Genomic DNA, 13535 nt, shown 5'->3' on the forward strand with positions numbered 1-13535 from the left:
GCCACCAATGGTCATCAAAGTGCCGAAAGCTACTAAGCAGAAGCACTCGGCCTCGAAGGAGCGCGATGTCCGTGCAGGAGGACCCCCTTTCGGTGCGGATCCCTCCTTATCGGCTTCGCTACGGTCCGTGCTGGAAGCTCAATTCGTTGAGCTCATGCAGACCATCGGACCCGGGCTCATCGCTGCCATACAGGGTGACCTCCCGGTACCGATCCAAAGGGGCGGTCCGCCCCCTCCCCCTCCCCCACACCGTTCGACCTCGACAACCGACGAGGACGAACGGGGGAGGGCGGCGATGCCCACGCGGCAAGCCTCGCTTACCGATATGCCGCCATTAGAACCCATTACGCCTCCGCGCCAACATGGGACCAGACCTCCGATCGATACTCGAAGCCCTGGGCATAGTCAGGAAGAGTTCTTCCGTACTCCTTACCAGACTTGGGTAGCATCGCAAGAACCCGCATCGCAAACCCAGTTACGATCCACCGCTTCCAGCCCTATCCACTTGGGGGCCTCGGGAGACCATGCGATGCACAGACGATCCCGATCCCCGTCCCGCCACCGAGACGGGCACCGATCGAGACACTCATCCTGGCACTCCTCACGCCATTCGGAGGTGTCACCGCAGAAAAAACTGCAACGTAGGGGATACTCCTCATCAGAGGTGTCCCCTCCGAGGGGCCCGGAGTACGAGGAGACACCGGTGCCCGATTCTCCTTGTCACTCCCCGATGTCCACGGACCTGGAGGCCTCATCCTCCTCCAGCCCGTCCCACAGACCGACGCTGGCGGAACAATTGTCCTTCTCATCATTCCTCCGACAAATGGCGGATGATCTGGATGTGACCCTTGACACGGGCTCCAGATACACCAAAGAGTATCTGGACACCATGCATTTACCTAACCCTCCAACGGAGTCGCTTCGGCTCCCCTTGCATAAATTACTGGACCAGACCTTCATGCAGTGCTTCGAAACGCCGTATTCCATACCGGCGATCCCCAGCAAACTCGATGCTCGATACCGCATCGTGCACCATAAAGGGTTCGAGGGCCCTCAACTCTCCCACCAATCCCTACTGGTCGAGTCCTCCCTTAAACGCTCTCATCCCTCCCAGGTCTACGCCTCTGTACCGCCGGGCCGAGAGGGGAGAACGATGGACAAATTTGGTAGAAAATTCTACCAAAACTCCATGATGGCGTCACGGGTGCTAAACTACAACTTCTTTTTCTCTTCCTATCTGGAGTTCTTCTTGCCGGTGCTCCGCAAGTTCACTCCGTTCATAGACAACCAAGCTCGATTCGAGTTCGAGGAAGTGGTAGCCTCCCTCTCCCAATTACGCCTCCAGCTGATGCAATCCTCCTTCGATGCATTCGAACTCTCGGCACGCGCCGCCGCAAGCGCGGTAGCTATGCGTCGCCTGGCATGGCTCCGTACTATCGATATGGATCCCAACCTACAGGACAGACTCGCCAACGTACCATGTGCTGGAGCTGACCTGTTCGATGAGTCTATCGAAACTGTTACCAAGAAGCTGTCGGATCATGAAAAATCCTTTCAATCCATCCTACGGCCCAAACCCAAACCTCAACAGTCTCGACCTTCCAGGCCACCCCTGATTTACCAGCGGCGTTACATGCCCAGACAAACGCCTGCTGCGAGACAGCCTGCGAAGAGACAACCTCCCCAGAAGTCTCAGCAAAAACTTCAGCCACCGGCTGTACCTAAGGCTCCCCAGCCCTTTTGACGCCCCTCCCGGGAGCATAACCTCGGCCTCTCCCATAGGGGGCCGCCTCCATCTTTTTTACCACCGATGGGAGGCCATAATCACGGACCTATGGGTCCTCTCCATCATAAGAGAAGGATACTCTCTTCAATTCCACCGGGTCCCCCCGGACCATCCTCCAAGAGAGTATCCTTCAAGCTCGACGCAGACCGCCCTTCTTCTTCAGGAAGTCCAAACCTTACTTCAGCTTCGGGCTGTCGAGCCGGTCCCGTCAGACCAATTGAATCGAGGGTTTTACTCCCGGTACTTCCTCGTCCCGAAGAAAACGGGCGACCTGCGACCCATTTTAGACCTTCGGGCCCTCAACAAGTTCCTGGTCAAAGAGAAGTTTCGCATGTTGACTTTGGCTTCTCTATACCCCCTCCTCGAGCAGAACGACTGGTTATGCTCCCTAGATCTCAAGGAGGCCTACACTCACATCCCCATTCACCCGGCCTCCCGAAAGTTCCTCAGATTTCGGGTGGGAAATCTGCACCTACAGTATCGAGTGCTACCATTCGGCCTATCTTCGTCCCCCAGAGTCTTCACAAAGTGCCTGGTGGTAGTGGCCGCAGCACTCCGGGACAGGGGTCTACAGGTGTTTCCATACCTCGACGACTGGCTCATCAAGGCCCCGTCAGCCCCAGAGGTCACTTCGGCGGCCTTGGCTACAACCTACTTCCTCCAGAATTTGGGCTTCGAGATCAACTTCTCCAAGTCTCATCTACAACCCACCCAGTCCCTCCCCTTCATCGGAGCGGTCCTGGACACCACCCGACTCCGAGCATTCCTGCCCCGGCAACGCATGGAGTCTCTTCTTCATCTCTGCCAGTCGGTGGCTGCTCGCCAAACCCTACCGGCGAGACAACTGATGGTGCTCCTGGGCCATATGGCCTCCACAGTACACGTGACACCCTTTGCCAGACTCCACCTCAGGATCCCCCAGTGGACCCTGGCATCACAGTGGAATCAGACATCCGATCCACTATCCAAACGCATCGTAGTCACACCTGCTCTTCGGCAGTCTCTACTTTGGTGGATGACCTCTTCGAATCTATCCAGAGGTTTGCTGATGCACTCTCCCCCCCATCAGAAAGTTCTCACAACCGATTCGTCGAATTACGCATGGGGGGCCCACCTGGAGGGTCTCCGCACCCAAGGATTCTGGACCAGTGCGGAAAGACTACACCAAATCAATCTACTGGAACTCAGAGCCATCTTCAATGCTCTCCAAGCTTTCCAACACCTACTCCACGACATGGTAATCCTCATTCGCACAGACAATCAGGCCGCCATGTATTATATCAACAAGCAAGGAGGCACGGGCTCGGCCCTCCTTTGCCAGGAAGCTCTACGAGTCTGGGACTGGGCGGTGCGCCACAACGCCCTACTCAGAGCAGTATACATCCAGGGGGAGAACAACGTCTTAGCAGACAAACTAAGACGTCTGCTACAACCGCACGAATGGACTCTCCATTCCAACCCCCTTCACCAAATCTTCACGCAATGGGGGACGCCTCAGATAGACCTCTTTGCGGCTCCCCACAACGCCAAACTGCCTCAGTTTTGCTCCAGGATCTACACTCCTCATCGCCTCGAGGCAGATGCTTTTCTACTGAACTGGGGGAAACGATTTCTATATGCGTTCCCACCATTCCCGCTGATCCAGAAGACTCTGGTCAAGCTGAAACTCGAACGGGCCACCATGATTCTAATAGCTCCTCGGTGGCCCAGACAACCTTGGTTCTCCCTCCTACTTCAACTCAGCAGCAGGGAACCAGTACCACTTCCAGTGTTTCCTTCACTACTTACTCAACATCAAGGATCACTACTTCATCCCAACCTGCAGTCTCTCCACCTGACAGCTTGGTTCCTCTCAACGTAACCCCTCACCAATTCTCACAAGAAGTGAGGGAGGTCTTGGAAGCTTCCAGGAAGCCCGCCACTCGACAATGCTACTCCCAGAAATGGACCAGATTCTCCTCATGGTGTGTTTCTAAGTCAAAGGAACCTCAGCGAGCTTCCTTATCCTCCGTGCTGGACTATCTCCTACACCTATCTCAATCTGGGCTCAAGTCCACATCCATACGAGTCCACCTGAGCGCTATTGCGGCGTTCCACCAGCCTCTACAAGGGAAACCCCTCTCGGCCCATCCGGTGGTCGCCAGATTTATGAAAGGACTCTTCCATGTTAACCCTCCTCTCAAACCACCCCCAGTAGTTTGGGACCTCAATGTAGTCCTTTCCCACCTCATGAAGCCCCCGTTTGAACCACTCAACAGGGCCCCTCTGAAGTATCTCACCTGGAAAGTGCTTTTCCTTGTAGCCCTTACGTCCGCTCGCAGAGTCAGCGAACTCCAGGCATTGATGGCGGACCCACCATTCACAGTATTCCACCATGACAAGGTGGTCCTCCGCACTCACCCGAAATTCCTGCCTAAGGTGGTCTCCGAATTTCATCTCAACCAATCCATTGTACTTCCAGTATTCTTCCCTAAGCCTCATTCTCACCACAGAGAATCGGCCCTTCACACTCTAGACTGTAAACGTGCCTTGGCTTTCTACCTGGATCGCACCAAGCCACACAGAACCACTCCTCAACTTTTTGTCTCCTTCGATCCTAACAAGTTGGGAAGACCCGTATCAAAGCGCACCATCTCTAATTGGATGGCGGCTTGTATCTCTTTCTGCTATGCCCAGGCTGGATTATCACTTCCTTGTAAGGTCACAGCCCATAAGGTCAGAGCAATGGCAGCCTCAGTAGCATTCCTCAGATCAACACCAATCGAGGAAATTTGCAAGGCTGCCACCTGGTCCTCGGTTCACACATTCACCTCACATTATTGTCTGGATACCCTCTCCAGACGGGATGGACAGTTTGGCCAAACAGTATTGAAAAATGTATTCTCTTAAGTCGCCAACTCCCCCTCCATCCCACTGAGGTTAGCTGGGTTGGCTTCTCAGGCTAGCTACCTGAACTGAGGAGACACGCCCGGATCTCCGGGTAGGAAGGCACCGGCGCATGCGCGGTGCGGGCATCTAGAAACTTTAAGTTTCTACAAGCAACACGTGCTTGTGAGACGTCCATACCGGGGCTCTGTCTGATGACATCACCCACTAGTGAGAATAGCTGCCTGCTGTCCCTGGATAACAACTGTTACGGTAAGTAACATTGCTTTACTTGAAACACCTGCAATTCTAAGGAATATTGAGGTTCAAAAAATAACACCAAAATCACTTACTTTTCAGCAAGGCAAACATTCAGACCTAATGTCAGTGAGGAGCTTGGCCTTAAAAAGTCTAAATAAGCTGATATTTTATAATTCAACAGTGAATTGTTAGTTGCCAACCAATCACAATTGTTTCTATATTCGAATCTAACTTTAATAAATCTTGAGTCTTATCTCATTCCAGCAGAAACAAAAGCTGAATATCATCAGCATAAATAAACCCATTCATGCTCATTTGGCATGACAAAGTCACCTAAATGTAAATGAAAAAGAAAGGGCAAGAGACAGCCTTACCACTCTCCACAGTAACAGTAAGCACAAAATCAATTATCTCAATATCAAAGTACACAGTCATAAACTAAGGGTTCCTTTTACTAAGCTGCGTTAGGGCATTAACACGCGGAATAGCGTGCAGTACAATGCGCATGCTAGACGCTAATGCCAGCATTAAGCTGGCGTTGTTTTTAGCGCACGCTAACCCCGCGCTATGCAGCTAGAACTGCTAGCGCACCTTAGTAAAAGGAGCCCTAAAACTCAGCCCAGTTAAATCAAAGCTTATGGTTTTTGGTCGCTGCCATGCCTTGTAGTTCCAATCTCTGTCTGAGACTCAGATTTCAGCACTTATTCACTTAAGGTTTTGGGCATCACATTGGACAGTGCTTTGTTATTTTAAGAACATTTCTTGAATGCAGTCAAGGTTAGCTGTTATAAACTCCGTATGATCTACCCAGTTCATTACCTCTTCTCAACACTAACACTTAACATCATTCATGCCTTGGTCTTATTTATTTACTTTACCCTACACTCTCCAGGTAGATTATTGTAATTCTCTGTTTCAGGACATAAATTTCAGGATATCTGTTGCCTTTAATTAATTAAGGAGAATTCATGTACACTTTACCCACCCCCCATTCAGAGCAGCGAGACTGGACTGCCACCTCTCCAATCTGCTGACTACGACGCCCAACTACAGAACATTCGGGAAAGAACTTAAAACCTATTTATTCAAGAAATTTGTCAAACGATCTAACTAAACTTGATTGACCCCCCCCCCCCAGATCCCAACGCATGGGGTTAATAGTGGAAGAGAAGGACTCAAATAAGAGCAATTTTCCAGATGAATAGAGCTCACAAGGAAGAGTCTGGGGAGGGAGAAGTACTGAGTTACAACAGAATGCATTGTCGCTGAGCAATAGAAATTGGAACTGCCTTTGCATTCTCCCTTCTTCCCTGACGCCGCAAAAGCCAGGTGCATGCAGCCACTGCACAAGCGCCAGGCCCATAAGCATTCCCACAAGCCAATCGCTGCCGGACTGGCCCGGAACTTCCTCTCCGATGTCAGAATTGACGACGGGGGGAAAGGCTTGTGCAGTGGCTGCACAAGTTTAGCTTTTGCGGTGTCAGTGAAGCAGGGAGAAATCAGCGGTGATGCCTTGGGGGGGGCAGGGAGAGAGAAAGACAGAAAGAAAGGAGGCAGGGAGAAAGACAGACAGAAAGAAGAGGGGCAGGGAGAAAGAGAGAAAGAAAGGGGAAGAGAGACAGGGAGAGAGGAAGAAAAAGTTGGGCGAGGGAATGGAGTGTGTTGTGTGCAGGGGGCAGGCAGGTAGAGAGGAAGAAAAAGTTGGACTCATGGGGGACAGAGATGTTTTTTGGGGAATGGAATAAGGTCTTGAGGAGAGGAAGCATGCAGGAGGCAGAAAGAAGGGAGAGAATATCGGATGCACAGCCAGACAACAAAGGTAGGAAAAATGATTTTATTTTCAATTTAGTGATCAAAATATGTCCATTTTGAGAATTTATATCTGCTGTCTATATTTTGAACTCTGGCCCCCTTTTTACTAAACTGCAATAGCAGTTTTTAGCGCAGGGAGACTATGAGCATCGGGAGCAGCACAGAGCATTCAGCGCAGCTCCCTCCGCTAAAAACCGCTATCACGGTTTAGTAAAAGGGGAGGGGGGTATATTTGTCTATTTTTGTATATTTGTTACTGAGGTGACATTTTATATTTTAAAGTCATCTGCCTTGACCTCTTTGAAAAAACCCCGAATATAAATTATAATTAACATTTTCTCTGCGTACAGTGTGCTTTGTGTTTTTTTTAAATTTTTCTGTTTGTAAATCATTTTGACTTAGTCATTTTAAAAGTAACTCGCAAGCCAAAAAAGTGTGGGCACCCCTGTCCTAGAGCAGTGTTTTTCAACCTTTTTACACCTATGGACCGGCAGAAATAAAATAATTATTCTGTGGACCGGCATCGGTCCATGGACCGGCGATTGAAGAACACTGGGCTAAGTCGTGGGCCAGACCCTGCCCATCTCTACCCAATCTCCACCCCAGACCCCACTCCCATAATAGTACTAATTACATCTTGCACATCCTGTGCCTCATCTGGAAGCCTTCCCTCTGATGTTGCAATGTCAGAGAGAAGGCTTCCGGTTCAGGCGCAGGATGCCCATAGGAACCACTGCCCATGGCTTTGTGCACTGAATCAGTTAGGAAGAGGGAGCTGGCTTGAAGATAACGCCGCATCGATTGCACCGTGAACCAGTGGTTGAAGAACACTGTTTTGGGTCTGGCCCTATGGACCGGCAGGAAATTTCTGTGGACCGGCACTGGTCCATGGACCGGTGGTTGAAGAACACTGTCCTAGAGCATACCCGACATCGACACTTACGTAGGCAAGCCTTGATCAATATAATTCCCTCTCGTTATTTCCCTTCTTCATTCTCTTTCCTATACCTATTGTAGTTCCTCCTCTTACTTTCCTCTTGTTTGGAGTGTGTCAGCATTTCCCCCAATAAATTGTTTGTTTCCCCCCAATTTTACTGTTCATCGCTTTGAAATTTCTGAAAAAGCGATTTTATCAAATTTTAAATAAACTTGAAACTTGACCCAACAAACTGCCTTCCTCACTGAAAAAATATCTCTTATCTACCAGCATCCCTCACTCCCTCTGAGGTGATGTAACCCCATGGCCCCAACCAGAACCCCCCCCCAAAATATCCCTTTTGTCTAGTTACACCCTGAACCAATTGACCTAAAAATGAAAGGTTTCTATTGCCTTGGCCTCACCCCAGATTGCATACTTTACATGAGGCAGGAGTTATTACTCACTGCTATCTCTGGCACCATCATCTTCAAAAATAGCAGGGTATGCCTGGTTTCTTTTTGACTTGGAATCCATATAGAACTGTTATGCTATTTGCGGAATATGAGAACCTGTAATGTAATATAAAAAGATCTGTGTTCTTTACCTTTGTTCATATTCAAAATGAAAAATTAAGACTTCAAGGTTTTAAGAGGTTCTTTATATTAAAGAATCACTTGCAGTATGTATATTTTATTAGCACTTTGAATAGCAATTGATGTCATCTACAGGCTATAAGATGTTCTAGTAATATTGGACACTTTTCAAGTGGAATTGACTTGAAAGTTACTCCTTTGTAACTGACTTGTACTAAATACTGCTTCAGTTTTTTAAAGTAACATGTTTTGTCAGTGAACAAGTGTCTCCTTGCTACCCCACCACAGGTAAAAAAGTTGAAACGGGAACTCTCACAAATGAAGCAAGAGCTACTCTACAAAGAACAAGGGTTTGAAACATTACAGCGGTAAGTTTAAAAAAAATTTTTGAGATGCCACTAGGACTTTGGAATCACATGATATGTAACTGAATTTACATCTTGTTTTCTTTAATTTATTGTAAATGCATTCTTTTTCATGAAAGGCATAAACAAAATCAAAATTGTTCTTGAACCTAAGTACTGTATTTTTTGCTCCATAAGACACACTTTTTCTATCCAAAAAAGTGGATAGAAATAAAGGTGCGTCTTATGGAGCGAATACCCACCCACCCCCCCTTACCTTAATTCCTCTGGCGGTCCAGCGCTGTAGGGAAGGAGCTTTCAGCCTCTTATGACAGCGCTGAACAAACTGCATTGAGAAATTAAGGAAAGGGGGGGTGGCCCCTGCCTGCAAGGGGGGGGAGGTCCACCTGCCTGCCTATCTGCCCTGTCCCTGTCTGCCTGCCAGCCACTAGGCCTGCCTGTCCTGTGCCCTGTCCCGGCCTACCACTAGACTACCAGAGACAGGGTACAGAGTTTAGCAAGGAGTGTGGAGTTGGGTGCAGAGCCTGGCAGGGAGAATTTGGTTCAGAATGTTTTTTTTTCTTGTTTTCCTCCTCTAAATCTAGGGTGCATCTTATGGTCAGGTATGTCTTATGGAGCGAAAAATATGGTACTTAAGAAAAACCAAGCTGATTGTACCCAAATGATTTGTTTCTGAAAGTGTCTAGCCCACTGGCAGATCTCAAACAATTTGGATTTGTTTCTCATACCTCATTTCCAGGGATGAGTAATGGCTCCCCCAAATCTACCTGACTTATTTATTTATTTATTCATTCATTCAATTTTCTGTACTGTTCTCCCAAGAAGAATTATTTGCATGAATTTATTCAGGTACTCAAGCCTTTTTCCCTGTCTGTCCTGGTGGGATCACAATCTATCTAATGTACCTGGGGCAATGGGGGGGAACTAAGGGCTAGATTCACTAAGCAAACTGATCGTGTACTGATCGGTTTGTGAGCCCTTTGCGACCCGATTTCCCCCCGACCCAATTCACTAACCTCTGCCCCGAGGGGGAACGGCATTCAAATGCAGACAGGAAGCGATTCACTAAAATAAAAAAAGCAACACCCACTAGGCTGGCCAATCCAAACTAAGTGACTGCTGAGGTCCTTTCCGACTGCCCTGCCTTCTGCCGCCCTGATCTGCTGCCCTGTCTCAGCCCAGATCTCCTGCCTGCCCCATTCTGCTCTCTGCCCTGATCTCCTGCCCTTTCTCAGCCCCAATCTCCTGCCTGCCCCAATCTCCTGCTGTCTCCTGCCTGCCTCGATCTCCTGCTCTGCCCCGAATCTCTCCTGCATGTTGTTGCAACTCACTGCCCTGCTCTTGCCCCCGAATTTCTCCTGCCTGCTGCCACAACTTGCCGCCCTGCTCTCACCCTGAATCTCTCCTGCCGCCCTGACTCTCCTGCCCTTCCCTTCACTGCGAGCCCGTGGTTTTAACCCGTGGGTTTAAAGCGGTTTAAAAGTACGGGCTCGCTGGGCTAGTAAAAGTTTAAAAAAAAAAAAAAAAGAAAGAAAAAGTTGCGGCTCTGGATGGCTGTTAGACACATGCACAGACCATCTACAGATGGTCTGCACATGCGTCAGGATTGCACACTAGAGATCCGTGAGGTCAGAGGGAGATGTTCCTCCGATCACCCTCATTTTAATTTTTTTGTTTTGTAAATTGGTCGGGCCTGCACAGATTGGCCACAGATTGGGCACGCAAAGGAGGTTAGTGAATCTAGCCCTAAGTGACTTGCCCAGGGTCACAAGGAGCAGCGTGGATTTGAACCCACAACCTCAGGGTGCTGAAACTGTACTTTTTAACCACTGTGCCACACACTCCACACTTATGTCCTTGTGTTGCTCTATAATGCAAACTCACCTCGCATATAATATGCATTTCTAGTAACTGAATCTCAAGAAAGGTGTGGCAAAATTAGAGAAGGGCAGCCAAAATGTTAAAGGGGATGAGGTGACATTCCTATGAAGAAAGGCTAAAGCGGCTAGGGCTGTTCAGCTTGGAGAAGAGACAGCTGAAGGGAGATGTGATAGAGGCTACATGGTAGTTGTGGGTGCTCTGGGGGAGAGAGAGTACTCTCTCAAGGGTCCTGCTATGCAAGGGATGGGACTAATCTAATCTAATCTAATCTAAACCTTAAGTTTATATACCGCATCATCTCCATGAGAATGGAGCTCGACAAGGTTTACAAGAACTTAAAATAGTGGGTAGAGAAGAAGAAAAAGGATTACATGAACTTATGTGTAGAAGGGGGGAGAGAAAGGGGGGAAGGATAGAGCTACAATTTGCTGAAAAGCCAGGTTTTCAGTTGTTTGCAGAATAACTGAAGGGAGCTCAGGATCCGCAGCGGGGTGGTGAGGTCGTTCCAAAGACCTGTGATTTTGAAGAGAAGGGATTTTCCCAGTTTGCCTGAATAGTGGATTCCGCGTGAAGAGGGGAAGGCTAGTTTAAGCCTTTGGGCAATTCTGGAGGAGTCGGGACTGGAGGAGTTGAAAGACAGTGGGATAAGAGGAGGCAGGATTCCGTGAATGATCTTGAAAGCCAGGCAGGAACATAGGGCTTATTTTGGGGGAAGGGCTTATATTAAGACCTACTCTGAAAATCCTGCTTGGGCTTATTTTCGGGGTAAGGCTTATTTTCGGGGAAACACGGTATGTATCCACTTTTGCTCCTTCTGTGCATTAGTTCTGGAGAGAGTATTTAGGGCAGCGGTCTCAAAGTCACGGCCTGCCAGGTACTATTTTGAGACCCTCGGTCTGTACGCAATTGTCCACTCCACAAGTGTCTGGTTGTCCACTCCATAAGTGTCCGGCAGTCGCGTCCGGCGGTTGCTGTAACCTCACGCAAGCGCTTTCCTGCGTCTGTATGCAATTGTGAGGTGGGGTCCAATTGAGTGCAGACACACAAAAGCGCTTGTGTGAGGTTACAGCAGTGAGGTGGAAAACGTTCCAGAACGTAAGGTAACCATTGGAGCAATGGTTGAAGGCAATGATTGGAGGCAGTGCAGCTTGGAGCAATGGTTGGAGGCAGTGCAGTTTGTGTGTGTGCCCGGTGCTGGAGGAGGTGAGAGCTGAAGGTGGTTGCAGATGCCTATTATAACTGTTATAATCTTTTGTTAATTCAGAGGAAAAGGAAGGTTGTGAAACTTTAACTGTGAGGGCTGCAGAAAAAATAGGGTACTTGGAGGGCCGCAGACAAAATAGTTAACAGTTAAAGGAAAGATTTATAAACTATAAAAGAGTTTTACCTATTGCAAAATTGTCATTTCTTTAATAAGACATTAACTTTTTCTGCGGCTCTCCTAGTACCTACAAATCCAAAATGTGGCCCTGCAAAGGGTTTAAGTTTGAGACCACTGATGTAGGGGGAGGAGAGGAGGGGAATATAAAATAATTTTAGCACAGAAGGAGCAAAAATGGGTACATAGATTAAATACTCTGAGTGTGATTGGTAGCATGGAATGTTGTTACTATTTGAGTTTTTGTCAAGTACTTGTGACCTGGATTGGCCACTGTGGAAACAGGATACTAAGCTAGATGGACCTTTGGTCTGACCCAGTATGGCTGTTCTTATGTTGTTACGCCCCAAACTAGTTTTTACCTGTATAATAGACTATACTTTAAGCCAGGCATTTGACATAAGGCACATCTCCTCTTTTTACATAACCATCACATCTGGCACATATGCAGACTTTCAATATACCCACAATATCCTTATTAAATCACTTATTCCTTAACATTCTGCCTCCAGTAGAGAGAGGGTTGAGGAGTACTGGCCTATGCCAACTCCTTGCTATGCCCTGTTGCTCTGAAACCTGAATTGCCTGCATGGTGATATACAACTACTCAGCTATTATGGAAGTCTGTAACAATTATAATTCAAATGTTGAATAGCTTTCGGGGCCTGCTTCTTTGGATCTTTATCAGATGATACGTCACTAAGAACTGATTAGTAACTAAATGAAAAAAAGGGCACCTTAGAAGAAAAAATCAATTTGACATATACTAAAATGATATTCAAGTTTTGGGGTTTAATTAATTGCTTAGATTTGTTTGACTCTCCTACAGGTCAAGCTTCATTTTTGAAAAATGCTCTCATCTCAGAAGCTAGAGCAATAAAAGCTCGTACTACTATGCTAGGATTAAAGGTTAGCCAAGCATGCTGTTTTTATTATATTAATGCAACAATGGAGTATTGTTTTAAAGCAGCTTGCTTGGAAGCAATTTTGATAGGAATCCAAAGCATGTTTGAGAAACTGTCAGCAGCTTGCCACATGAAAACAATGGACAGTTGTTATAAAAGTTTGGGCAAACAGAAGTAATGTCATTATTGTAAAACAGGAAGACACAATCTTACATTTCAAAGACCCCCTTCTATCTGTCTTAATTAGATGAAGAATAAAGCAAAGCCTACAAGGGATCTCAGAAAAAGAGCCCAGGGAAGTATATCTGGTTAAACTGGAAGAGACAGGAAATGCAGTCAAGATTATCGACATACTGACAACATTTTTGTTCTGTTAATTTCTTGTCTCATTTGCAGGGTTGTTTTTATTTTTTCATTTTGAGTCATTTTGTTTTTATAACTTCTTGTTTTGTTTTATTTCATTTTTATAGTATTTTTGTTAGGGATAAGAACAATACCGAAGTAACAGGAAACAAGCCCAGAAGCGGAGCAGAAATGCTTAAATCTGCCCTGAGCTGGTTCCTTAGATTTATTTATTTTTAACATTTATATTCCACTTAAAACCTAAGCAGATTACAATTTGTATATAATGTATTGAAGGCGCATAGAACCTTCCCTCTCTGTCTAAATAGGCTCATAATCTAAACCAGGGGTGTCAAACTCAATCACAGGCTAAGTTGAGGGCTGAATTTTCTATTAAGATACTTAGTCTTTAGTAGAGACAACTGAGA

General features: G+C 47.2%; 1 protein-coding gene across 2 annotated transcripts in view; it reads left to right on the top strand.

The window, feature by feature from the left end:
* Positions 1-13535, top strand: part of WWC2 (WW and C2 domain containing 2) — a 343981-nt gene that overhangs the window by 163096 nt on the left and 167350 nt on the right. Inside the window, exon 5 of one of the 2 annotated variants that reach the window (XM_033943044.1) lies at positions 8525-8604. In XM_033943044.1, coding sequence (XP_033798935.1) covers positions 8525-8604 — 80 coding nt within the window. The remainder of the gene's footprint in view (positions 1-8524; positions 8605-13535) is intronic. The other variant, XM_033943053.1, reaches the window with a different exon arrangement.

The sequence above is a fragment of the Geotrypetes seraphini genome, chromosome 1 (assembly GCF_902459505.1).
Source record: "Geotrypetes seraphini chromosome 1, aGeoSer1.1, whole genome shotgun sequence".
Lineage (NCBI taxonomy): Eukaryota > Metazoa > Chordata > Amphibia > Gymnophiona > Dermophiidae > Geotrypetes > Geotrypetes seraphini.